This window comes from Leptonotus elevatus, chromosome 1, assembly GCF_054856555.1.
Source record: "Leptonotus elevatus isolate MCC_2025b chromosome 1, RoL_Lele_1.0, whole genome shotgun sequence".
NCBI lineage: Eukaryota > Metazoa > Chordata > Actinopteri > Syngnathiformes > Syngnathidae > Leptonotus > Leptonotus elevatus.
Window position 1 is genome coordinate 24,315,834 of NC_141239.1, and position 25,538 is coordinate 24,341,371.

Consider the following 25,538-nt stretch of genomic DNA (forward strand, 5'->3'; position numbering starts at 1 on the left):
TATCACAACAGTCTTACATCCAGTCTCTGTGTGTCTGCGCAACTGTTCCTACTGAACTGAAGTATACATTTTTCTTCGTTGTTGTCCCTGCAGGTTTTCTCCCTGGACCACCCAACCTCTTTCCACACTTTATACAGCCCCAAGACCAATAAAGATACAAGGGACAAAATGATAGACATTCTTGCCGAGCAGATCGCCACATTATGCGACTCACTCAAAGAGTATCCCGCCATCCGATACCGCAAGTATATACCTACCTTTTAACTGCCACCTGAGCTGAAAGAATTCCGCTGATTCATTTCTTCTCGTGTTTCGTAGCGGCCCGGAGAGGAACGCCAAGCTGGCTGAGGAGGTCTACCAGCACTTAAATGCCCACAAAGCAGACAACCCAAGCATGGGAGAGGTTCTAGTGCATTACTACTACTACTACTACTACTCTTTGACATGTCGTATAGAAGTGAATTATTATTATTATTATTATTATTATTATTATTATTGTTGTCCTTTTATTCTACTCGAGCAGCTTTTTCCATACAAGAGTATAAACATCCATTGGGATAGTGCAGCTTTTCACCTCTATAGGTTGTGGGTGTCTTTTTTTTCTTTTCTTCACTGCTGCTTTCCCCTTTTTTTCTTCTTTCTACTCTCTCTTAGCTCACCTATCCTTGCTCCAGGATGAGTCTTACCAGGCATGTATTATTTTTCCTGTGTTCATTTGTTTGGTGTTGCTTTGGGAATGTTCTGTATGTTGCATGAGAGGAAATTAATACGGGGGGGGTCCTCCTACAATGGCGATATTACCCAAATTTGTATGTACAGTACCTATGTTAGAATGCTCTTTAGTGTACCATAACATTTAGAGCAAGGGCATAATTAAGTAAATATTTGTGTCAGCGTTAATTTTGTCAGATAGATAGAAGACCAATTCTTTAAAAAAGAGGCTTCATGGTGCTTATTGCCAATCCCAACTGAAGGTACTGTCAAACTAAACAAAACTCAGAGGATTTCATGTTTAAAACGATCACATAGCTTTGCTTTAGATAAGTCCATTTAGCTTAATGCTAACAGCAATGTAAAATGCCATAGACAAGCTAATGAGTAGCATCAGAGTTGTGCACGTGGAGCAGCAAATGTTGATAGAGATGATATACCCTCGCTACTTCATAGTTCACTTACTTGTATTTGAGTCCAAAATTAATACGTTATGGGGTTTATCTTGGTTTGTATCTCGCTGTTTCGTGGGTTTTTCAGAGATTATTACGCCCCACCCGCGCCGCCCCCAACCCTCCAGGATTTACTGTAGTCTTTATTTATTATGCTGTTTTTCTTATTATATTTAGTGTTTAGAAGGGTGGGAACTGTGTGGTGGCTTTATTATAGCTCAGTAGGGTCAACAGTCCAGAGCAATGGAGAGTATGGAAAAGTAGTGAAGAAGCGTGTGCAGGCAGACTGGAACGGGTGGAGAAAAGTGTCAGGTGTGATGTGTGATAGAAGAGTTTCAGCTCAAATGAAAGGAAAGGTTTATAAAACTGTGGTGAGACCAGCGATGTTATTTGCTCTGGAGACGGTGCCACTGAGGAAAAGACAGGAGGCAGAGCTGGAGGTGGCAGACATGAAGATGCTGAGGTTCTCCTTGGGAGTGACCAGGATGGATAGAATCAGACTGAAATGGTTTGGACATGTCCAGAGGAGAGAGAGTCAGTACATTGGCAGAAGGATGCCGAGTTTCCAAATGCCAGGCAGGAGGTCTAGAGGAAGACCAAAGAGTAGGTTTATGGATGTAGTTAAAGAGGACATGAAGGTAGTTTGTGTGAGAGCAGAGGACAGGGTTAGATGGAGGCAACTGATTCACTGTGGCGATCCCTGAAGGGAAAAGCCAAAACGAAAGAAAGAAGTAGAAGCGTAACTCACCCTCAAGCCACACACCTTTTCTTTTTTTTTAACGTTCTCTCCTTCACGGAAATTAACCTATCGCAAGAGTGCGTGGAACATAACACCCACGAAATGTGAGCGAACGCTTTAACACTACCTTTACACCGCTTCACATGTATTACCATTTGTAACTAAAAATTGGATGTCAGTAGTGCATCCGTAAGCTGAGGACCCTCCGTACTACAAAATATTGCATCAGTGTGAAAATTTAACCTCACCACACACGCGGAAGGGAAACGAATTGCATGGCCGAATAAAAATTACTATTCAAACTCTTATAATATGTTCCATTTCTTTGTTGATTTCAGGGAGTAAACAAGGGACGCTCCCAACTCATTATCGTCGACCGTGGGTTTGATCCCATCTCACCTCTCCTTCACGAGCTGACCCTCCAGGCTATGGCCTACGATTTGCTGGACATCCAAAAGGACATATACACGTAGGAACACTTTGAGTTGGGAATTCTGTTTGTTTCATTTTCCTGCGTATTGTGTTGGTCTATGTGTAACATTTCCTGTATAGTTATCAGACAACCGGCATTGGAAATTCCAAAGAGAGAGAAGTGTTGCTGGATGAAGACGACGAGCTCTGGGTTCAACTCAGGCATCTGCACATCGCTGATGTCTCTACGTGAGTATGGCAGGTCTTGTCACACCTCAAACGCATACAGGGGCACATACACTGTCAAATGACTGTTCAATTTTGTTTTTTTTGTTATAGGAAAGTCACGGAGCTGCTTAACACCTTTTGTGAAAGCAAGAGAATGTGCACTGATAATGTACGACTGTCTTTCGGGTTTACTTTTAGACAGTTTATTATATTGTTTGTGGTCCTGTTTGGATAAATCTCTTTTTTTTGTGATTACAGGCCAACATCAAAGATCTGTCTCAGATGTTAAAGAAGATGCCACAGTATCAGAAGGAGTTGAGTATGGTGAGCGAGATGATCTTTCTGGGGCTTTTTTCAAGACAAAAATATTAACATAACATATATTAAACATCCTTCCTTTGGGGAGTTTGACATTCATATGACTTATTGTAACCTCACTTTTTTTCTTGAAAATGTATACATTTCTTTGTGTTCCTGCGGTATTATTATTGAATGCTGTTTTTTTTGTTTTTTTTTTACAGTACTCCACTCATTTGCACTTGGCTGAAGCTTGTATGAAGAAGTTCAAGACATCTCTTGATAAACTCTGCGAAGTGGAACAGGTCAGTGTTTCGTCAAAGTATTGGCGTAGTCTAGATGGAAACGGTATTAGTGGTGCAGCAATGAATCGATTATCAACAACTGTTTTCGCAATTGATTTTTTTTTTAAACATAATTTAACTTGAAATAGTCCAAATCCTCAAAATTTCAGTCTCTCAGCAGTAAATATTCTCATAAGTCTGTCATCCTTCATGAAAGTAGACTGATTATCTTTATAAAAAAAAAATAAAAAAAAAATGTTTTTGCTTGTTTTCTGTCTGATGTTACATTCCATACCATAATTCATGTTAGTGCATTTTCTGCACTGTCAATTTGAAATAATGACCTGTTTTTGAGTGAGTGAGGATGGAAATTTAAAAACGTATCTTCACCTAATTAATTGGAAAAAAATCAACGTATTAATTTATTATGAAAATAATCTTTAGTTGGAGCCATATACAGTATATTGAATTAGTTTTATTTTTTTAAACTATACAATCACATTGCGGAGTTGATGTTTTCCCACATCTGGTCACAGAGTATATTTGCACATCTGTAGTTGACATTATAAATAGAAGTGGGATAATGGACTCTTGAGCCTCCAAAACAGGAAAGAAGCCTTATATTCCCACCCGGACCTCTGAACTGAACTGATCTCAGCACTTGTCTGCTCATTTGTGTGTGTGTGCGAAAACAAAGTGTCTGTATTTATATGAGCAGAAGGGATCGGTGAGGATGCGTTAGCGTAAGTCTGTTATGCAGAACGTCCGGCGGGGTAATTCACCGTCCCTCTCGGCACAATGAGTGACTGACCTCCATTTATTTATAGTACCATTGGTGAGTATGTTTAAATGCCACTGGCACGGTTTGTGGTGTTTAATGGAGAATATCGGTCATAATGTTCTATAAGGAGCTTGAGGCCAGACGTCAGCACCCGCAAGCTCTAGTGTCATGACAGAGTGTTCGGACACTTAATAACATTTAATGACTTGGTGATGTAAAAATGTTTCCAAGCACATGTCTGTGTCCTGGATTTATCGGGAATGGCATAACACCATGGCCCAGGCCCGAGACCTGGACTTGTGTCCACAGAGGAGATACCGAGTCGTGTCCTTTTGAGATCCAAGTTTAATGAGTGATGCATCACTGAGTTAGCAGCATGTTTAGATGCCACCACCTCATAAATCCCACAAGCTTGTTTTGGCTTTTGATAAAGGGTGGCAAGGTCCCAACGGCAAACGCTCCAGACACTTGGTTTTGCATTGTTTGGCAGGGCAAGTATAGCCATTGGCCTCAGCCAGGGAGGTTAGGTTTTCACTGCCGTTTGGAATATGAATGGTATGGGAAAAGGACTTTAACAATATCCACAAAACACCAGGGGGTCAAGGAAGAACCTATAATTCTCTCCCTGGGCTCTCTTGAAAATAAAACTGAATCACAAGGGGCTTTACTTTTTAATTTATTAGATTTCTGTGTACATTTGTAATAATAGAATTAGGAATAAATAATTGTTTGCAATTCATACATTTTCTTCCAGTAAATTCAGAGATTTGTTAATAAATATAATTGCTGAAAATGGGCTGAGACTGAGAACTATGTATATATACACTGCTAATATATATACAGTAATACGGACTATAAGCTGCACTAGCTAAATTTGGGGAATACTACACATATAAGCCGCACCCAACTGTAAGCCGCAGGTGTTTTTAATGTTACCGCACCGGGTTCCCGCTACTTTATTTTCCATAATGAGGGTGCAAATTGTCTCGCTCTCGTTCTGTCTCTCCTACTGTATTTGGGCTCACTTGGTTTGTTTTGCTCTGCCTGTCGCTCTTGCGCTTCCTTTATAGTGCGCCCCCTTGTGATCTAATGGATAAACCACACCTTTGTATTAGCCGCAGGGTTGAATGAAAGTGAAAAAAAGTAGCGGCTTGTAGTCCAGAAATGACTGAACTCAATATTAATAGTCTTTTCCTGATTTTCCATTTTGTCCTTTTTTGTTTTTTGTTTTTTTGGGGCTAAACAGTGCCACATGATGCATTTAGTACTCCAGCATGAATTGTCCCTCCACGACTATATAAGAACTTCAGTGCCTTTGTTCCCATTAGTGGTTATCAAGTCCAATTGTGACGTGCATCTTTGCCTACACCCCGAAAATGCATCTTCCCTTTAAATAGTCGGATAGCCACTTTAGAGTGGCGGATATTCACAAGTATCACAAGTCTCACAGAGAGGTGAAACAGTGAGGTAATTTATTCATTTATTTATTAACGTCCGATGAGACTCTTGACACGTGGACCAGGCCTACAGGCTGGCGTGGCCACTTTAGAGCGCCTCGTCGTTGCAGTGTGGAAAAAGCCCCGCGACAACCCAGTGTCATATATTGGGAGCCACTGGAGACATTAAGCAAATTTATTTTTGAGGAGGAGATGTCACTTTACCTTTCGCTCTTCACAGGACTTGGTGATGGGTGTGAACTCCGAGGGGGAGCCTCTGAAAGACGCCATGAAGAGCATCGTGCCCGTGCTGCTCGACAATGACGTTTCAGCCTACAACAAGATCCGTATCATCCTGCTCTTCATATTCCACAAGAAAAAAGGTGCAATTTTCCTCCCCTTTCCTGATTATAAAATCAACTGCTGTGTATATTCTTTTATAACACCGGCGTGGCTCATTTTTTAATTTATTGCAGGGATTGGTGAGGAGAACCTGGACAAACTCATCCAGCATGCCAACGTGACGGGCGACAGAAACATCATTACCAACATCCAGAACCTGGGCTGTAACATCATCACTGGGGTATTTATTTATTGCAACAGTGGAAACTCAAAGGGCAGATCCAACCCATCCATTTTGTTTAGTGCTTGTCAGCCGACTTTGGGCTAGAAGTGGCTTGCACTTTGGACTGGTCGCCAGTCCCTTTCAAGGCACATATTGGCAAACAAGCATTCACATTCAAAGTCACCCTTGAAATGTGGGAGAGAAAAACCACATCAGCACAGCAAGAACATGCAAACTCTATATAGGAGGGCTTGACTCGAGATTCGAACCTGGGACCCCCTTGGCTTTTAGGCAGACACACTAACCACTACTAGAAATTGCAGTAATCTGTTCACCATCTTAGAATCTTTTAATCAGTGTTTTAATATCATCCTGAGCAGTCATAAAAGTATCAAAAGAAGTTGACACTTTATCGCGAATATAAAAAAAATTACAATAGAGTATTCGTTTTTCAGAATTTACTTCTGTTGTATAATTTTTTTTTTAAAGAAAAACACGCCCACAAAGTGAATCCTTCAGTGATTGTATACAACCTTGTTGGAGTTAAGATTTTGGAGTTTTCACAGTTTTTCCTCTCATAATACATTAATCAATTAGACAGTCTCTCAATGATCATTAACTTGTTTCTGAATTTCCCCCACTTTGATTTTTGAATCATCTTCCCTGTTGAAATGTAAATTACTGTTGTCTCTCTTGAAAGCCTTTGACCTCACGTTACATCTACTTTTCAACTGATACTTCCACATTCAGTAAGGCAATAGATAATTCCAAACTAATCATTTAAACAATTTACCTTGGCTTCTCAAATGGCATGAAAGGGTTTTTCAATAGTAGTGCCTTTGGAGAAAGCATTGGCATTTGTGACTTTTAACGTGTAACATGGTGAAATGACCTATTAACCAAGGATCTTGTACACTATAAAAAGAGCATTGTTAAGATTACAAATTGAATTGTTGACCAACTTAAAAAATATTTTCACTTTAAATGTACTTAATTTAACCGTGTGTTACCAATTGAAGCAAAACATTTTTAAGTTGGTCAACAATTCAATTTGTAATGTTAAATTGGTTCAACAATTCTCTTTTTGGAGTGATAGATCTATTTATTTTACCGTGAGAGTGCAATTTGTACCGAATGTGTTTTAGGGAGCAAATGCCGGTGCAACTCTGCCCGATCGCAAACAGCGTGCAGACAGCACGTACCAGCTGTCCAGATGGACGCCCATCCTCAAGGACATCATGGAGGTGTGAGAGTTTTCAACACACATGATGCATTTTTGTAAATAATTGTCAAACCACGGCGTCTCAATTGAGTGGTTCCTCCCAGAACGCCATCGAAGACAAGCTGGACAAGCGTCACTGGCCATTCATATCGGATCCTGCCCCCATCACTACCACACACACGGCAGTCAGGTAAATCATAAGCAAGGTTATAGTTAACGAAATAGCTAAAATCAAAATTTTAAAAACATTTTGGTAATGAAATAAACTAAAAAGGGGAGTTCTTTAAAAAAAGCAACTAACTGAAACTACATCTTATGTATATAAAACTAACTAATCATTCTATTAAAACTAAACATGCATTTTCTTCTTCCTCAATTAATTTCATACTTGAGCTTTCAGGGTTCATTTTAAATACATTTATTTTGGTGCTGTTGTACATCCGTACCGATGACGGTTCTTCTCACAAATACACCATATATATAAAATAAAACTACATTGAAATGGGGCATTTTCAGAAAAGAAAAAAAGTCCAACAAACCCCCTCTAAAAACGAATCAATACTAACTGAAAAAAACTCAAAACAAAATAAAAACTAACAAATTAAAAGAAATCCAAAGCTATTAAAACCCTGTCCCGAAGAGCTCGTTGTTACTTTAGCCCAGTTTGACTTGTTTTTCTTTGTTGCCCTTTTTGATTCGTCTGACCGGACAATCAGATGGCACATGTATTGAAGACCATCAACTATTCCCACTCTGGCACACCTAAGGACAATTTAGAGTCTTCATTGAACCCAATGCTCATGTTTTTGGAGAGAACACGCGAACTTCACAAACGAATATTTTGAACTAATATCATAACTGTGAGGCAGATATGATAACCATTAGACAAGTAAAGACCAAAACATTGAACTTGTCTATAGCAGTAAATTTTGTGATTCAAACCCCGATCCTCAGAATTGTGTTGCCTGTCCTTTTTTCCATTTGGCTGTGTTTAGAACATTCATAGAAAACAAGAAAAAAAAACTGCCGTCTGTGTTTAAACAAACTAAACATGGAGTCACAGACAGATTATTTTTGTCCGGTAAAAGCTTTTATCCCTGTAAATAAGGAAAAAGGAGTGAAAATAAGCCAGTTTGGCATCAAATCCTCTAATCCTGCAGGGAATTCCTATCTCTGTGGTCTTCAACTCATAATCTGCATAATGCCACAATACTTGTGTCCTTCCTGTTCCGCAACGTGCAGTACATCTGAGTTGTCATTAAAATAACTTGAAGTTTGTTATCATTTATGATTCATGTAACCACACAGTATGTCCTCCACGTTGATCTTTGTACCCTTGCATTCCTACAGCGCTCGTCTGGGCCAGTGGCACAACAACAGACCGCCGACCGAGTATCACACTGGACCGAGGCTCATTATTTTCGTCATTGGCGGGCTGACCCACTCGGAGATGCGCTCAGCCTATGAAGTCACCCGAGCCTACGCCGGCAAATGGGAAGTGCTGATTGGTAAGCGTTGTTTTCTTTCAGCTGACACGCCCAAAGTCAAAACACACATTGGTAGAAAAAAAAAGATAAAAAATTGCCTGATAGCCATGAAAATTTTGATACCTGTGACTTTCCTGTCATTTTCACATGGTTGCAGTGTTATTAGATCCTTTGATACACTGCCACAATTCATTGATATTATCTGTATATCTGAAACAATCTGTCAAACACAATCGCCCCATAAAATAAAGAAAACTATTAAAAAATATATGTATAAAAATCCACAAATAGGTGAATCCACAGGAGTCCACTGTACTGTTCATAAACATTTTATTATGGGATCTTTCACCCCAAACTGGACTATGTTGACTGGCGGTTGTGCAATGCTTTGTTCATTCTAACTAGCATTAGCCTTGTAAATGACATTTGGTTTTCAACAGGTTCCTCTCACATCCTGACTCCGACCGGCTTCCTCTACGACCTCAAGAGTCTCGACCAGGTTCCGAATCCAGATTGCGAAGACAATACGGATCCGAACAGTGGGCGGGCACAGTGAAAGAAGAGCCTTTCTTTTGATTGGCTCCGGGTTATATGTCCGTCACAACATGCCAATATTTGAAGTGAAATATGAAGAGAACCTTTTTTGTTTTGAGTATTGTTTATATAGTTAACTCTGCAATTACTCCAGTGCTCATATAAGAGTATTTTAATGACTACTAGCCTCATCACCCCGTGAATGACATCACTGTATGAACCTTTGAAGGTACCTTAAATTAAATCCCTCCCAACACACTTTGTCCAGGGAAATCCAATGGCATCTGCTGTTTTTGATAATCTTGCACATGATTAAATTATAATGCTGGAATGTGGTGTTTCTTTGTCATGTATAAAATAAGTAATAAAAGAAACAATATTCACTTTACATCTGCTCCGTTTCGTTTGTCATTAGCTTGCTCCTTTGGCTGAATGTGATGACCGTGCAGAGACTTCTTAATTGCGAGTGGAGAATCGTTCACCTACCAACAAGCATGGGGAAGACGGATCATCCCCTCTCCATGTCGGGGATTATGTTTTCATCTAGGATTACAGATGGCAATATTAAGAACAGGACACGGGCCGCGGCACTAATGGCGATGGGTTAATACTCGGCACTTAACTGTATTTAAAAGCTTTTCGTCCGAGCCGTGTCGGGTACACAATCAGAACAACTGCGCACTGGATGTCTTCAGCCGCGGTGAACCTGACCAGTCAACATAGATTCTGTCCATGATTGACTAATTTTAGATGTGGTTTGCGTTCAGAAGAGGAATGTAATCCTGTGATGGTGAGCAAAACTTAACATTTTCATTATTCTTGCAAATATGTAATTTATGCCGTAATAGTGTCTACTGTCTAGACATATACCATCTGTGTTGGAGAAGGAAAACATCCAAAACCTGCAGGACTCCGCCCCTCGAGGACCGAGTTTGCCCACCACTTTAGTAAAGACATCGTTAGGAACACCTGCACAATACAATTGGATTAAATAAAAAAAATGTTTTTAATAATTATGCATGATTCTTACTGGCACTATCAGTGGTATTGATTTTACAAAGTTTATTATTCTGGCTGTACTTTAAAAAGGAGTACAACGCTGCCATTTCTAATGTTTTGTCCCTTTCATACACCAGGTGCATCTCAATCAATTTGAATGTGGTAGAGATCTTCATTTATTTCCGTAGTTAAGTTCTAAAAGCTAAGTTCTTCGATTTTCGTTAAACTCATAGAAAAATGCATTTCGGAAAGCCAATTTCTGGGTTAAAAATTAGAGATGGGCGAGCACCGATACCAGGTATTGGTATCTTATTTCAGCTTATCAGTACTCGTGACTGTTTTTTGCCCTCTGTTTTACAACCAGAAAGTAGAAAATAGAAAAATGCCATTAATTTCATGCAATTTAAAGGAAAAATGCTATATTTCAATAAATAGGTCTTTATTTAAGATTGTCATTGTTTTTTGGGGGGAAGGGGGGGGGGGGTATGTATCAAAAGTACTAGTGGTATCGGTATTGTTGACTACTCAAGAGTTGAGTACTCGTACTGGTATCGATCAGAAAAAAAGTGGTATCCAACATCCCTATAGAAAATCATTTTTGATTGCTTATGTAATATTTTAATTGGTGTTTTATTTGCTGTGCGCGATATTCATACAAATCAAAAGTTATAAATGTCCTGAAATGTATAGTAAATCAATATATTTGAGTTCCACTTTTTGAATTGAACTACTAGAACTTTTTCAAAACAAATTTTACTAGTAATCAAAAATATATATATTACACTACTGTATTGTCTTAGGGTTGTAACTGCACGAGGAGCAAAAAACAAAACAACAACTACGTGATTTATTATTATTTTTCCCACCCAAGATTCCATAGGAAGACTAGAGCAGATTCCGGACATCATGATTTCATCGCAGTGAGTACGAATGGAAAAACAGCGCAAGTCAAACCAAACCTCTGCTTACACGCAACAGCGACCCTTTGCTGAGCAGCAGGTCTTAATGGCAGCAGAAAAGTATCGGGTACAGTACTTCAAAACTTCAGCTTTTATTTGAAGTCAACATTTCTCTAAAGATTTTTTTCTTCTCAGGAGACGAGAGGTTTTCAACACCACGACTCGGCCCCTCAGATTTCACTGACCCAGAGCACTCCGGATATGAACAGGAGACTGCTCTTGTTGCCGGGCAACCAGTTGCAGATCCCCATTGAGCAAGCCCATGTCAATTCTATCAAGGTCACTGGGCTACTGGCATTTTGGAGCAAGTCTTGTTATGCGTATTGATGGCATTGTTTTGGCCCCCGACAGGCGCAGTCGCCGGAGGAACAGCAAAAGTTGACGAATCTTGTCCGTCATCACGGTCAGGATGGCCATGTGGCGGACCAGTGCTGCTCCGTGGATCTCAGTCACAGTGCCCCCTGCACCCCGAAGCACTCCGACAGGAAGCCTCTTACTGACTTAAAGTCTAATACAGGTGACTAGCTAGAATTATTATCCTAGAATTTTTTTTCCAGTTTTTTATACATACTGTATTTGCATAAAAAATTTGATTTAATTGACTTTTAATTATTCATTATTGTAATTTATTATTATCCAGTTTGTATATTTTTGTATATTCTCCAAATACCCCCCCCCCCCATTTTTTAAAATATTGTTTTCATTATTTGAATTTGTTACATTATTTAATGGTTTTGTCATATACATAATTATTTTATATACAAATATAATTTGAAATGATTGTTTTTGAAATTATTTTTAAGTGATTTGAATATGTTATAAAATATGTTTTCTTTAACAATTTATATATTAATTTTTAATTGCTTCATTTATGTTGTTTATATTGCATAGTTCTGTAGTTTTATTTTAAATAGTATTACATTTGTATTATAAAAATACAACACTACTGTTGAAGCATCATAGGCTTCTAAATTGAATTAATATTCTTTTTTTAAATAATACTTTATTATTATTATTATACTTATGATTATTATTATAATATTTATTGAAATTAGTTCATTAATTTGGTTTTATTATCAATTTATATTACAATAATTTTTTTTCTTTTCAATTTTCTTTGAATTATTTTTTTAAATATATTTTCTTTTGGTATGCACTTATACAGTGTTCACTCAACTGTGGATATTTTTGTTTAAATCATTATTTTACATTTAATTTTAATATTAATTTTCATTTAAAGTAATTTTAGTTTTTTTTTGGTATAATTTTGAGATAATTTGAACTGTTTTTAAGCACTATATAAAATGGATGGCTGGGTTTTATTGTGATTTTTTGTCCATTTACAGTTTATCTAAATCTAAAAAAGAAAAAACTGTTGTCCAATACTATAACAAAAATGACACTTTATTTTGGTCTATTTATTTATATATATTTGGGGGGGGGGGCATTAATTGTCTCCGTTCTCCCCGAATTTTGGGCATTTTCCCTCCAGATTCCGACACATTTTTCAACTTGTTGGCCAACACTCAGAGCCAACGGCTCGATGACCAACGAGTGTCTCTTCCATCGTTACCTGGTTTAGACAAAAAAGAGTCCCAGTCATTATCCGGTGCTGATTCAAGTTACTTGTGCTACATGGTCTCCAAAGTCCAGGTTATTACATTACATCACATTTCGATGTATAATCAAACCCAATATATAGAGTGCAGAATTTTCTTTGTAACTGTAGGATCTTTAATTTGAAATATGAAATAATGTGATTCATGATCAGGGAAGCAGAATGGAAGACCAAAGGTGCTCCCTTCCTCAAATCCAGCCCACGGGGTCGGCACGGAAGGATCACGATGGTTCCAACATTGCTCGCTCGGCTTCTTTCAGCCCCGGTTCGGACATAGAACGCCGCAAGAGCCTAGCTAAGACATCCCCAAAAAAGGTAGCGTGAGCAAAACAGTGACTAGAAATGATAGTATGCATTTAATAGCAGAAGTACTTGCACTCTATACTTGAGTATAGAAGAACAGATGTTAAACAAGTAACTGGCCTATATTGACAAAGTAATATGTATAAAATGCTGATATCTGTTTTCAAAAGTAGTAAGTAAAAAGTAGTTAGAAAAACAAATAACCCAAGTAATGTACAGACACCTGAAAAATCCACTTAAGTCCAGTAACAAAGGACTTGGTTACTTTACTTCCCTCCACCCACGGTGCATCATCCTCTCCCATGCAGGTGTTGAGTCCAGCTGAGCAGAAGCAGTTCCTCACTTTAATGTCTCGCGCGCAGCGAGGGCGCATGGACGAGCAGCGATGTGACCTCAACGCTAGCTCCCAAACTTCACCCAAAGACAAGCCCGCACAGAGCGCTGCACCTACAGGTTCGAGGCTCTTTTGCTTTATCTTTCCATCTTGTCTAGCTCTCTGTATTTGATCTACCTCTGTGTCTTGCGCTCTCTCTCTCAACCTCTATTCCCTCTCTATATCTCTCCCGGTCCATCTAATTATTTCTGTGTCTGTCTTTCTTTTTGCTTCTATCTCGCTCTCTTTCTCTTTAGCTATATCTCTATTGCTAGATATCCACGTTTCCTGTACTCTTCACACGCAAAAACATACTCAAAACAAAACATACTAACCGAGATGCTAATGCTAACTGAACTGACGTCCACACTTCAATCTGATAGCAGTTCAGCCAGTGAATTGTAGTGTGTCTTTTGAGGCTTTTTGTCTCAGAGAGAATGCGTCTCTAAGTACTCACATAAGGAAATTCAATTTAATTTAATCACAGTCATGCTAACTAATACTGTATGTCTTGTATATATGGCCAGGTCTGGATTCTGATAAGTTCTTCAACATGCTAGCCAGCTCACAAGGCAAACGCCTGGATGACCAGCGAGTGTGTCTTCCATCGTTGCCTGGGATCCAAAATGGAGGCGCCTCCCAAGCGTCAAATACGGATGCAAGCTATTTATGTTACATGGTCTCTAAAGTCCAGGTGAGTGGACATCTCAGCTGAACTAAATTCAGTGACCATAAAATTATATTCTCAGTATCCATCAATGTCATTTTCCAACAACAGAGCTCTAGGCTCGATGATCAGAGATGCTCTGCGCCTCATATCGTCCAGAATTTGGGCACTCCGAGCCCCCAGCGTAAAGGTTTGCCCGCTTTGAAGCCATCTGACAAAACACCAAGGAGGTCCGGCTCCCTGAACCGAGACAGAAGTGACCCTCAACATCAGGTGATGCTTCCAGACAAAGAGCGAGGGAGAGCAAGATTAGCAGGCCAGACGTTTGCTAACAGTTTTAATGTTTTTTCTTGTTGCAAGGAGATTGTAGTTTTTGGTATCTTAGTTGTTAAAGTCTTCTTTGTGTATTATGCATGTCTGTATTATACTGCCTCCGGTGGCCTAGGCCCACACATGAGAAGAAGCACATTGTTGACGGGCATTGAAGCATACAATAATGACACACAGTTTAATTCTACATCATTTCTATCTAGTTACTACAAAAATTATTGTTGATGTATTTGTGGGGCTGGAATGGATTAATGGTATTTCCATTCTTTTATTTTATGGATGGGTGGAAGGAATTTAATATCACTTGTGATCGTAGCACGATACATTATACGGCTAGCTGGATCATCCTTGTACTAATTGTCTTGTCATTTTTATGACCCCCCCCCCCCCCCAAGATCCCTCCAGCTGAGCAGCACCAATTCCTAAAAATTATGAGTCACGCTCAGAGAGGACGCATGGAGGAGCAACGTTGCACTTTACCCCAAAGCAGGAGCACGCCCACCACGCCCACCCGCAGCCCAAATAAAGCCCCTGCAGGTAACAAAACAAACCACCACACAGGTGTGTTGTTTTGCTCTAAGATGGGAATCTTTTGTGCTGGTCCAGACGCAGCCGCGTTCTTCCACATGGTGGCCAACAGTCAAGCCCGCAGGCTGGATGACCAGAGGGTCGCTCTGCCATCCCTACCTGGGATAAGCGGGACAACGGAGGGTAATCACAACGGGAGTCATGCCAAAACTGCAACTCCAGTATGTGCTTTTACACCAAATGACACACTACATGTGGTCTGCTTTTTGTTGTTGCCTAATCAATTGCATCAAGATTATAACCGTCCTTGTTTTGCCTCTGCTGCCAGGTTAGCACACCACAAAGCACACCATCCAAAAGACTTGGGGTCAAAGCACTTGCCCCTCAGGCCCAAACGACCACCTCACCTTTGGGCTGCGGCCTGGCAAAGTCTGCATCCTTCAACTATGCGACTGGATACCAGAGGACATTTGATTCCACACCTCAGGTAAGCCATAATAATAATAATAATAATAATAATAATAATAATAATAATAATAATAACAATAATAAGAATAATAATAAAAATAATAATAAAAATAATAATAATAATAAGAATTTTTGACAAACTAGCTTACTGGAATGTATCCAACCAATTTTCTATCATTACTGTCTTAAAAAAACATCCATACTCTTAATCTTTAGGCAACATATTGCCACACAGCTCCCACGGACTGAAGATGAGGCAGAGTTTTACGGCAATTCTCAGACATAAGAAGCATTCAAGAGTACCAATAGATTTGTTCTCAAGTTATTTTCAAATAAATGTGTACAAATACCAGACAATGTGCGGACAGACCAATAGCATCAATTTGTGGGGGAAAAAAGTTAAATTGACCATATTTGGACATCTTAAAAAATTATTTTATTTTGTTATTTGTTTATTACGGTATTGGATCTCATTTCAGTGTCCAGTGACAATATATATTGGCTCTTTTCAGATGACTGTAAAGGTGTCAATGAGCTTCACACCGCAGATGGTAAGCTTGACTTGACATGAAATTATATATTTCAAATAATTGTCATCACCATTTACTGTTTTTTTTTGGTATTACTTCCTAAAAGGGACATAAGAATTTCCCAGAGGTCTTCCTCACTCTTGGCGCTCCGGGAGAAAATCTTGTGATCCCTCTGAGCCCAAGACCCGGAAGACCCGTGTCCTTGAACCTGAATCTCATACCCAAGGAAGACAGCAAGTCCCCACATTGCTCGCCATGCGACGCCACCCCCCGGACGCCCTGCTCGAGGCCATCGTCACCCCAGCCCAAAGCGGCTCGGAAGGCGCATCCCATTCATTCTGGCCCTCCAGAACAGGAGGGGTCCACGGCCAGCCCCATTAACCCGCAGGAAAACTGCTTCTCTCTGATTGAGAGGGTTCACACGTCGCACCTGCAAATGGTAGTAACTGAAGAGGGAGAGAAACACAAAGGGCATCCAGTGAGAGGGAAGGGGAATGGAAAAGGGGGTGCGAAGAAAGATAGGAAAGATAGTGGTAATAAATACTAGAAGTATCAAAAGTTTGTTGGACAATAGATATTACTTTGTGTTTGATCCATTCAGCCATCCAGCTAACTTCTATAGCGCTTGTTCTTGTTGAGTGAGCTAGAGTCTATCTCAGCAGACTGTGGGCGAGAGGCATGGCACCTGGACTGGTTGTCAGTCACTGGGCACAAATAGGCAACCATTCAAACTTGCATTCACACCTATGGACAATTTAAGAATCTCCAATGAACCTAACATGTTTGTTTTTAGAATGTGGGAGTAAGCTGGAGGAAGCATGCAAACTTCACACTACAGAGCTTGAGATGCAAACCCAGAAACTCTTAACTGTGAGGCGCACATGGTGCCTGCTTTGTGCTGTTGTTGACCTTAACCCTTAATTACAATCACTTGTCTCTCTTCCTGACATTTAGTGCTCACATTAGTTTAAAAAAAATACTGTACTTTCCACTCCACTGCATTATCTATTGACACAGAACTGTTTTCTTTCCCCCTTTCTATTCACACACTGTATGTTCGACAGATACAAATAAAGAAAACTACTAGAAATGCACACTTGTGGACAGTCACAATTTTTTGGGGTGTGTGTGTAGCTAATACGTTATTTTCTGTAATCAATTTATAGTATGTTTTGTTTGACACAATGAAGTATTGCTTAAGTGCTTTATACATGTTTTATGACAAATGCTGAATCGGGCAAAGAACTCCAGAACCAACCCCCCCCCCCCCCCCCCCCCCCCCGCCCCCTGTAAAGAATGTGAGCGCATTCATTCTTATCAGTGGTTACTCGCACACAGTCCACTTGAAATGGGCCATACCTCTACACTTAGCTAACTAGCTAGCTAGCTGCATATGTAACATGAAATTAAATCGTCCCTGGATATGCCACACTTTACACAACAACCTGGTGTCGTTATTTAAATTCTCAAGCCGGGCAAGAGGCACTGGTTAATGATTAGCCCGCGAGCTAGCTGATTGCTAGCGTCTCTCGTCGCACTCTGGAAAGCCCCACACAAGCAGGTAGGATATATTCAGCCAACGGGGGGCTTTGAGCGAATATATTTTCACTGCTCAAACATGTAGGGTTGTGTAGGCATAAGAAAGATTCATGACAAAGTACTGTAGCTTACATTTTTCAGCAAAGGGTGGTTTCACTCATTCAACAGAAACTGTTTTATTTGAGAGCAGAGAAAATCACTTATGGTTCTGAAACCTCTATTTATAGAATTGCCAATTGTATTTATCATTCAAATTTGACAGGGTTGTTTGCACTTTTGTGTGTGTCTCGTTTATTTATTTATTTAAAGAAATTACTTGATTTCACTTTAAAGGGACTTTAAAAACAACCTGTGACTTCTTTTTGTAAGTTTGCGTTCAGGAGGAACTCTTGGGTCTTGAGCTCAGCTGTCTGAAGTCTGATCTTATGTATGTATTATATTATTCTATTTATGTACAAAAAATTCATTTTTAATTGTGTGGATTTGTGCATGAAGTTCTTCAGTAGAGACCATTTTAATTTTGAAAAGACAAACTTTTTATTTTTAACATTTATTGGTTTAATTGAATTTACAGACAACAGGGTCCATATTGTATGGATCCCTCCAACAATCCCACTGGATCTTATTCAGTAGAGTCACTTCACTGAAAAAGAATGTGAGTGTGAAGATTATGATTCTTCCATCAGAGACAGTACGTTTGATGCAGATTAGAAAGTTCCACTGTTTGATGCTTTGAATCAATATGTTACCTTCCCAGCATCACGACTCTTGGCCCTTAGCTTGTTGACCTGGGACTCAGCAATGTCAGCACGCTCTTGAGCCTCTTCCAGCTCATGCTGGACCTTTCTGAGCCTGGACGTGAGTGTTGGCCTGCTCCTCCTGCAAGAGAAAATGAAAGGTTTACATTTTTGAATATATGTCATGTTTATCAGATTGCTATGTAGCGAACGTACAGCCTCCTCAGCTTGTCTCTTGTAAGCCTTGACTTTCAGCTGCAGTTAATCCACCAGATCCTGAAGCCTGGTCCCGTTCTTCTTGTCCTCCTCAGTCTGTAAAGGTAGAAGTGTGACATTTTCACTCTGCTGAACCATAAAGGGGGACTGTGAGTGTGATGAAATGGAACACACCTGGTAAGTTAGCTCCTTCACCCTCCTCTCATACTTGCAGACACCTTTTAACAGCATCAGCTCCACGTCTCTGCTCAGACTCGACTTCAGTTTCCAGCTCGCGGACCTGAAAAATGGACACAAATGTCATTCTTTAACAATAAGAGAAATTTTGGGATTGATCGTTGTTGACCAGCTAGATCAGCAGTTAGTATGAATTTCAGCAGACTACAAAGTTCCACCTGGGAAGTGATTTTAAGGTTGGTTGCTTACTGAAAATATTACATGGCTTAGTGCCTTCCTGTCTTTCTAGCTCGTGTTCTATTCTGCTGTGCACATGCAGTTCATACCCTTGACTCGAGTTTTTGGAGCTGCTTCTTGCCACCCTTCATGGCGAGGTTCTCAGCCTCATCCAGGCGGTGCTGCAGGTCCTTGACAGTGACCTCCAGGTTCTTCTTCATCCTCTCCAGGTGAGCGCTGGTGTCTTGCTCCTTCTTCAGCTCCTCGACCATCATGGCAGCCTGAAGTGGTTAAAGTTGTTCACAAAATATTACGAATCCTCGTAATGTCTCTTCTTAGTCGCTTTGTAAGTAGACTCACATCAGTGATAGCCTTTTTGGCCTTCTCTTCAGCATTTCTTGATTCCTGAACGCCATCATCCACTTCACTCTGGATCTGGACAAGGTCAGACTCAAGCTTCTTCTTGGTGTTCAGCAAACTGGTGTTCTGAATATTTAGGGAAAGTTATTTTTAGATATACAATGTAAAAAAAACCCACAGTACAACAATTAGCGATGACGACAGTTCTAGTTGATGAATGCTTCCAATGTAGATATAAACCTTATCAAAGTTCCTCTGCTTCTTGTCAAGGTTGGCAGCCAGGGCATTAGCTCTCTCCACATCAATCATGAGGTCCTCCACCTCAGCCTGGAGCCTCTGCTTGGTCTTCTCCAAAGAGGCACACTTGGAGTTCACAGCTTCAATGGACTCCTCAGCTTCCTGGAGACGCTGGGCAAGCTTCTTCCTGTATTGGGCAAGATTTTTTTCTTTTCATTATTGTGCAGAAAATTAGTTACTCTGAAATCACTTGATACTTATAAATATAGTGTAGCGATGTGTCTAAATTACTTACTTGGCCTCCTCTAGCTCTTCGGTGCGCTGGATAGCATCAGTCTCATATTTTGATCTCCACTGTGCCACCTCACTGTTGGCCTTGGACATTCCTCGCTGCAGCTCAGCTTTAGCCTCCTGCTCTTCCTCAAACTGCTCTGTGAGCAGATCTCAGTCATGGCGGGAAGACTGAACAGCATGGGCCAGGGTATTCTTGGCCTATTGATTCGCAACAAAAGGATAGCACAAGTGACATTATACGCTTGATACTAGTCCTAGGAAGAATAGCAATATTAGGTCTTCTACCTTCACTTCTTCCTCAATATGTCTCTTAAGCTCTTCAATCTGCTGAGTGTAAGCCTGCTTGCCCCTGGTCAGCTGGGAAACCAGGGCTTCCTTCTCCTCAAGTTGACGAGTAAACTCACCTGAACAATGATGAGGAAGATTTTATAGTATAGTTTTTAGAATGTATACCTAAATCTATAGGTGCATCGCAATCAATTATAACATTGTGGAAAACTGATTTTATTAGTTATTTCAGTAGTTCTATAAAAAAGGCAAATTGATACATATATTTAATTGCTGCCGTTGGGCCGAAACCTCAACAGTTACAATTTGGTACAATTCATGTTTTTTTTGTGTGTGTTTTTTTTTAAAAATCCTATACTATTGGTCATTCCACACGTGTTTTTTCTTTTCTTTTTTCTTCAAATTATATACCAATCTTAAAGTGTTGAAGATGGCTTACTCGCTTTGAGGATACAGTGTTGATGGTTGAACAAATATGTCGTTTTTGGGGTCTCCTGAAAAGTGACTATTTTGGAAGGTACAAGGTTTCGGCTCAACGCCAGCGAAATATAAAGATTATAATGTGTGAAAGTCACTACATAGAATGGACTACAATGGACCCATGCGTGGGATAGGGACGGGGCGGCCTGTGAAATTCCAAATATGCCGCGTATATATGATGCCCATTAAAATGCATTTGGGAAACAAAAGAAGAAAACCACCCAAGAAAATACTTCCAAAATACAAAAAACCCCCATTCAATTTCACGAAAAAATAGGGGAAATTGTGGAGAAAACCCCAGAAATGTGAATGTGTGAATCCGCGTGTGCCGAACCGCCAGTATGCGGGGTCTACTGTACTTCAGGATGACATAAAATATATATATAAATAATTATATGACGAGAGGATATTCAGTAAATACTAATTACAGTATCTGTATTACTTTAAGAAACGCAGTCTGAAAATACATTATTGCTGTAAGAAACAATAACAAATGATTTTTAGTATTAAGTATTTACTTATGTGATTGAAGAACCTGTGTCATATCATCTGACTTAAGTTTTTGAATTGAACCACTTAAATAAATGAACTCTACAATATATATTTTTTAAATTAGGTGATTTTTACTTCTTCTATCAATTTATGTGGTAGCACAAATTGAAAATGTGCGGATGACTCACCATTCTCTGTTTGCAGTCTTGCCTTCCGTGCACTTAAGTCATTCAGCTGCCGAACATTCTCATCATTTTTAGACTTAATTTCACTTAACTGGTCTTCAAGAGTTCTGCACATTTTCTCCAAGTTGCCCTGAAACGACCAATTCATTTCAAATCATCTTATAATGATGACAAAATCTTTTGTTTTTTGTTTTTAATCAGGCAATCATAAGTATGTTATGTTTGGATCTATGGAGTTTTGACGAAGGCTGAAACAAACCTTGGCTTTAGCAACAGCTGCTCTGGAGACGTCTCAGATCAATCACTCACAGCTGCTACTTGCAGTTGCAGGTCATTCTTCTCCAGCAACAGGGAAACCATTTTCTCTTCCAACTCTTTCTTTTTGGCCAGAGCCGTTGCCAGGTCACCTTGCATCTTGCCATAATTCTCCTTCATCTGCTGCAGCTCTTTCTCAGTCTTTGCACTCTTCAGGAGAGGCTTAATCTTGAAGTATAGATGCATCCATGGCCAATTTTTCACATTCATGAATGAGCGCATGTTGTACTGGATGGTGAAGATTGCATCTCTATGTAACACAGCATGAAATAATTTGGATTAACTGTGTGTTGGTGTAACTTGTTTGACACCATGTATTCTTTAAAGTGAACAGTATTTCTACGTCCTCTCCATCATCTTGACAAACTATTTCCTCATGAGGAATCCTCTGCAGAGAGCCTGAGTCATTGTCACCAATGCAGCCAGTTTTTCATCTCACATCTCCTCCAGGGTACCCAGCAGACCAGCTTTGAAGAACACCTATGGACAAGATATCCCAAACAACATATAAACATTCGTGACACACCTTTGTGTGGCCAAATTTGTACTGAGTGTGATGCACATCAATGGAGCCCAACAGTTTCTCTGCAGCCTTCTTATTGTCAATGAACTGACCCTCAGGGATGACACTAGCATTCAGTACTTTATATCTGCAGGAGAATGGGAAACATATTTTGTTGACCTTTTATTATAGGTCAGCTAAAAGTAACATCTGTTGATGTTTGCAGTCACCTCTGCTTGAAATCACCATAGAGGATTCTGCTGGGGAAGCCCTTTCTGCAGATTCTGATGCCTTCAAGCACACCGTTACGCCGCAGTTGGTGGATGACCAAGAAGTTCTCCATAAGACCTGAACATTGTTCAAAAGATTTCATTGCAGTCTCAAACAAGTGTTTGGAGTAAAAACTTCAAGTAGGACGACATCCAACCTGGGGTCTTTGTTTCATTGGGAATCAAGCAACACACAAAATGAGGACGAGTGCTCCTTAAGTTGGTTATCAGCTTGCCCAAGTTCTCCTATGAGATGAAATATCATTATGACAACCATCAACTTCAAATTATGATCTCACAAGGTGAATTGCGATTGATGACATTACCCTGAAAAGAGCCGAGACAGTCTGAAAGGAACCACCCTTCTTTTTCCACCTCCTTTCTTGCCACCACCACCGCCGGTCTCTGTTTTACAAATGATTGTCATTATACGCAAATCAAAACATTTCCAGTAGTTACAGTATGAGCTTCATACCCTCAGCTGAAGCATGGGTAGCATACAACATGCACAGCAGTTTGTTGGAAGACTTCTGGTAGAGCTGGACAACGGAGTCATTCAGTGGGTCCTTGTTCTTGTCCAACCAGCCAGCAATATTGTAGTCCACAGTACCAGCATAGTGGACCAATGAGAAATGGGCCTCGGCCTTGCCCTTTGCAGGATTTGGCTTCTCAAAGGCTTTGATCTTGCCAAGATGCTGATCATACAGCTTGTTCTTGAAGGACGCGTCTGTAGCCTTGGGGAACATGCACTCCTCTTCAAGGATGGAGAAGATGCCCATTGGCTGTTGGGGGAAACGGTGTGGGTCATTTTGTAGGAATTCATCATTTTCTCAGAGACCAGCAAGCACATTTGTCTCACCTTCTCAATAAGCTCAATGCAAGCAGCCAAGTCCATGCTAAAATCAATAAAGTCCCAATCAATGCCTTCTTTCTTGTATTCCTCTTGCTCCAGGACAAACATGTGGTGGTTGAAGAACTGTTGCAGTTTCTCGTTGGTGAAGTTGATGCACAGTTGCTCCAAGCTGTTGTATTACAGTAAACATATATATTAAGTATTCATATGAAGCCAACATTTTTTGTGCAATTTATGTGGTTACTGAAAACGTACAAGGTTCAATATCAGCTGAGGCCAGCTTGCCAGTAGAGCCCAAATGGATTCTGATTAATTTACCCTAAATGTAGTACCAGTAACATGTCACTTTGGTTTGTTAACAATAAATATGCAAGAGTTAAAGAAGAATGTTACAATTTGACGACTTACAAAACGAGAGGAGTTGTCGTTCCTCAAAGTCTTGGCATTACCGTAGTCCTCCAGCAGGGGGTTGGCTGCGATGATTTGATCTTCAAGGGAACCCTTACAGGGCATAATGATGCTGTCAGCAAAGATTATTATTATTATTTTTTTGGAGACTGACTAATTGGGCTCCTCCAATAGAAGGGCATATGTTCTTTAGTATGGGAGCTTTTTGTTGTCATTTTTACTACATTACGTTTGTTAACACTGAGACATTTTAATTTCACAGTGTATCTGAATCTTGCATGCACCTTAAATGCCAAGATTCAGACATATGCAGGAAGTGGGTATCTGTGAAGGACAATTTGGATCGGGTCTATGTTCTTTTCAGTGCAATTCTAGTTTTACCTGGATCTTCCCAGCATCAGCCTTCTTGCCTCCAGCAACAGCAATTGTTGCAAAGTACTGGATGACACGCTTGGTGTGTTGACAGTCTTTCCGGCACCGGATTCTCCACTTGGGCAAAACAAGAATACAGTAATATTAAATGCTTTTGTTGTTTTCAATACTTTGTCAAATGTTAGGTTTTTGTTAGGACATGTTGAACTCACGTGGTAAGGATAAACTGGTTCTCACGATCTATGATTGAAAGGAAACAAATAAATTACATTGAAACAAGTTGATCGATAATACATTTTCACACAAGTTTATTGTGATCTTACCAGTGAGCACGAACTGATAGGCATTGTCAGAGATGGAGAAGATGTGGGGTGGAGCTTCAATCCTCTTCTTGCCTCTGTAGGCCCCAACAACCTGAGCGTCATACACAGGAAGCCACTTGTAGGGGTTCACCATGACGCAGAACAGGCCTGAGTAGGTCTGGAAGGAGATCGCATTGCTCTCATAAAGCCCCCCGCCTGTGTGACAAATCCATTACTTCAGTAAAATTACTGGCATAGACTCACGTAGATCATCCACGATGCAAAACGCTCTTTGAGGTTATACAACACGGCAGGCTCATTGAAGTGGGTCATCATGGCCATGTCCTCAATTTTATCGAACTTAGGAGGGTTCATTGGGTGGATGTCGTCTACTTTGACGGTGACTGTCTGAAAAGGCAAATCAAGTGATTTTTTTTTTTTTTTAAAGATTTGGTCAGACATATAGAGTAGCTTTGTTATTATGATGATCTACAATATATCACGCAATGATAATTCTGAGCTATTTTTAGTCTACAATACACTAACCTTCTTTGAAATTAGGGTCTCAACAGCGGCTTTGCCCCCCTCTGTTGATGAGTTTACCCTTGAGATACATCTCCTCAGCATCAACCACAAAGTAAGCTGTTTTGGCATCAAATGGCATATTCTGAGCCTCAATCCTCTCCTTCTCTGGCTTTCGCAGGTAAATGGCTCCAACGCCATACTGCTCCATCTCTGCGTCTGTGCTCATGGTGGCACTTTAATGGAGACTGCAAGAAGGCACAGGATTACCTTCTTCATTTCATATTGCTGTCTTTTGGGAAATTGCCATCAGTGTGTTCATCACCCGCATGAATCACTTACCAAATATTTAAAATTACTTTTTTTTTTTTTACCTCTTAAGGTCCCAACAAAAGATGAAAATCAGATCTGTTCTTATGGTCCTACCAATAAGGAATTGATAAGAAGATGAAAGATGAGTCAAGGTGTGCATATTTATTTGAAAATGTGACCACAAAAAATTACATCAATGCCATTTATTCACTTACCTGTGTTGGAAGCCTACCAGTTATTGTCAGAGTCCTGGGCACTGTCTTTTATAGACGGCTGTCTCCTTGGTATGTGTGCCCTGCTCAGTTTGGGCATGTATTCTTGTCATGTTGTCGCTAATCCTGTCACATTGACATTTAACATGATTGTGTTGCCTTGTGCCTAGTTTTATGGCTGCCCTGCCCCTTGCCATGGCTAAATTGGAAAAAATAATACCCACTAATAAATGAGAGAAAAAAATAATTGAAACAATCACAATATCCTTCAGCAATGTGATATGATGAGAATCTAGGTGTTATATTCTTCGTGCTAAAATGCTTTGAT

The 25,538-nt window shown here is 40.0% G+C and overlaps 3 protein-coding genes and 1 pseudogene across 6 annotated transcripts in view; 3 read left to right on the forward strand and 1 right to left on the reverse strand.

The window, feature by feature from the left end:
• Positions 1 to 9,535, forward strand: part of stxbp2 (syntaxin binding protein 2) — a 12,734-nt gene extending 3,199 nt beyond the window's left edge. Inside the window, exons 7-19 of the mRNA XM_086086344.1 lie at positions 94 to 245; positions 319 to 403; positions 2,241 to 2,371; positions 2,455 to 2,562; positions 2,653 to 2,710; positions 2,800 to 2,865; positions 3,063 to 3,143; positions 5,581 to 5,722; positions 5,816 to 5,922; positions 7,050 to 7,148; positions 7,231 to 7,316; positions 8,477 to 8,634; positions 9,054 to 9,535. Of these exons, the coding sequence (XP_085942470.1) occupies positions 94 to 245; positions 319 to 403; positions 2,241 to 2,371; positions 2,455 to 2,562; positions 2,653 to 2,710; positions 2,800 to 2,865; positions 3,063 to 3,143; positions 5,581 to 5,722; positions 5,816 to 5,922; positions 7,050 to 7,148; positions 7,231 to 7,316; positions 8,477 to 8,634; positions 9,054 to 9,169 (1,389 nt within the window). The 3' untranslated portion in view covers positions 9,170 to 9,535. The remainder of the gene's footprint in view (positions 1 to 93; positions 246 to 318; positions 404 to 2,240; positions 2,372 to 2,454; positions 2,563 to 2,652; positions 2,711 to 2,799; positions 2,866 to 3,062; positions 3,144 to 5,580; positions 5,723 to 5,815; positions 5,923 to 7,049; positions 7,149 to 7,230; positions 7,317 to 8,476; positions 8,635 to 9,053) is intronic.
• Positions 9,536 to 9,783: 248 nt separating this feature from the next.
• On the forward strand, positions 9,784 to 17,016 carry LOC147181337 (uncharacterized). 2 transcript variants are annotated; one of them, XM_086066754.1, is made up of 14 exons: positions 9,784 to 9,937; positions 11,018 to 11,172; positions 11,241 to 11,384; positions 11,457 to 11,622; positions 12,598 to 12,758; positions 12,877 to 13,038; positions 13,335 to 13,479; positions 13,927 to 14,093; positions 14,178 to 14,339; positions 14,792 to 14,933; positions 15,003 to 15,145; positions 15,253 to 15,411; positions 15,905 to 15,943; positions 16,029 to 17,016. In XM_086066754.1, the coding sequence occupies exons 2-14, from the start codon at positions 11,077 to 11,079 to the stop codon at positions 16,467 to 16,469; spliced, it is 2,127 nt and encodes a 708-aa protein (XP_085922880.1). In that variant the 5' UTR covers positions 9,784 to 9,937; positions 11,018 to 11,076; the 3' UTR covers positions 16,470 to 17,016. The 2 variants fall into 2 exon arrangements, with proteins under 2 accessions (XP_085922880.1, XP_085922879.1); XM_086066753.1 differs by having other exon boundaries at positions 14,792 to 15,145.
• Positions 16,532 to 21,644, reverse strand: LOC147181338 (uncharacterized; annotated as a pseudogene).
• Positions 17,249 to 25,538, forward strand: part of xab2 (XPA binding protein 2) — a 49,098-nt gene continuing 40,808 nt past the window's right edge. Inside the window, exons 1-9 of one of the 3 annotated variants that reach the window (XM_086086461.1) lie at positions 17,249 to 17,483; positions 17,831 to 17,888; positions 18,036 to 18,116; positions 18,219 to 18,591; positions 18,667 to 18,827; positions 18,911 to 19,037; positions 19,200 to 19,251; positions 19,438 to 19,600; positions 25,069 to 25,150. The gene's annotated coding sequence lies outside the window, so the exon portion shown is untranslated. Of the gene's footprint in view, positions 17,484 to 17,830; positions 17,889 to 18,035; positions 18,117 to 18,218; positions 18,592 to 18,666; positions 18,828 to 18,910; positions 19,038 to 19,199; positions 19,252 to 19,437; positions 19,601 to 19,647; positions 25,151 to 25,538 lie in introns of those variants that run through there. The other 2 variants (XM_086086472.1, XM_086086451.1) reach the window with 2 other exon arrangements.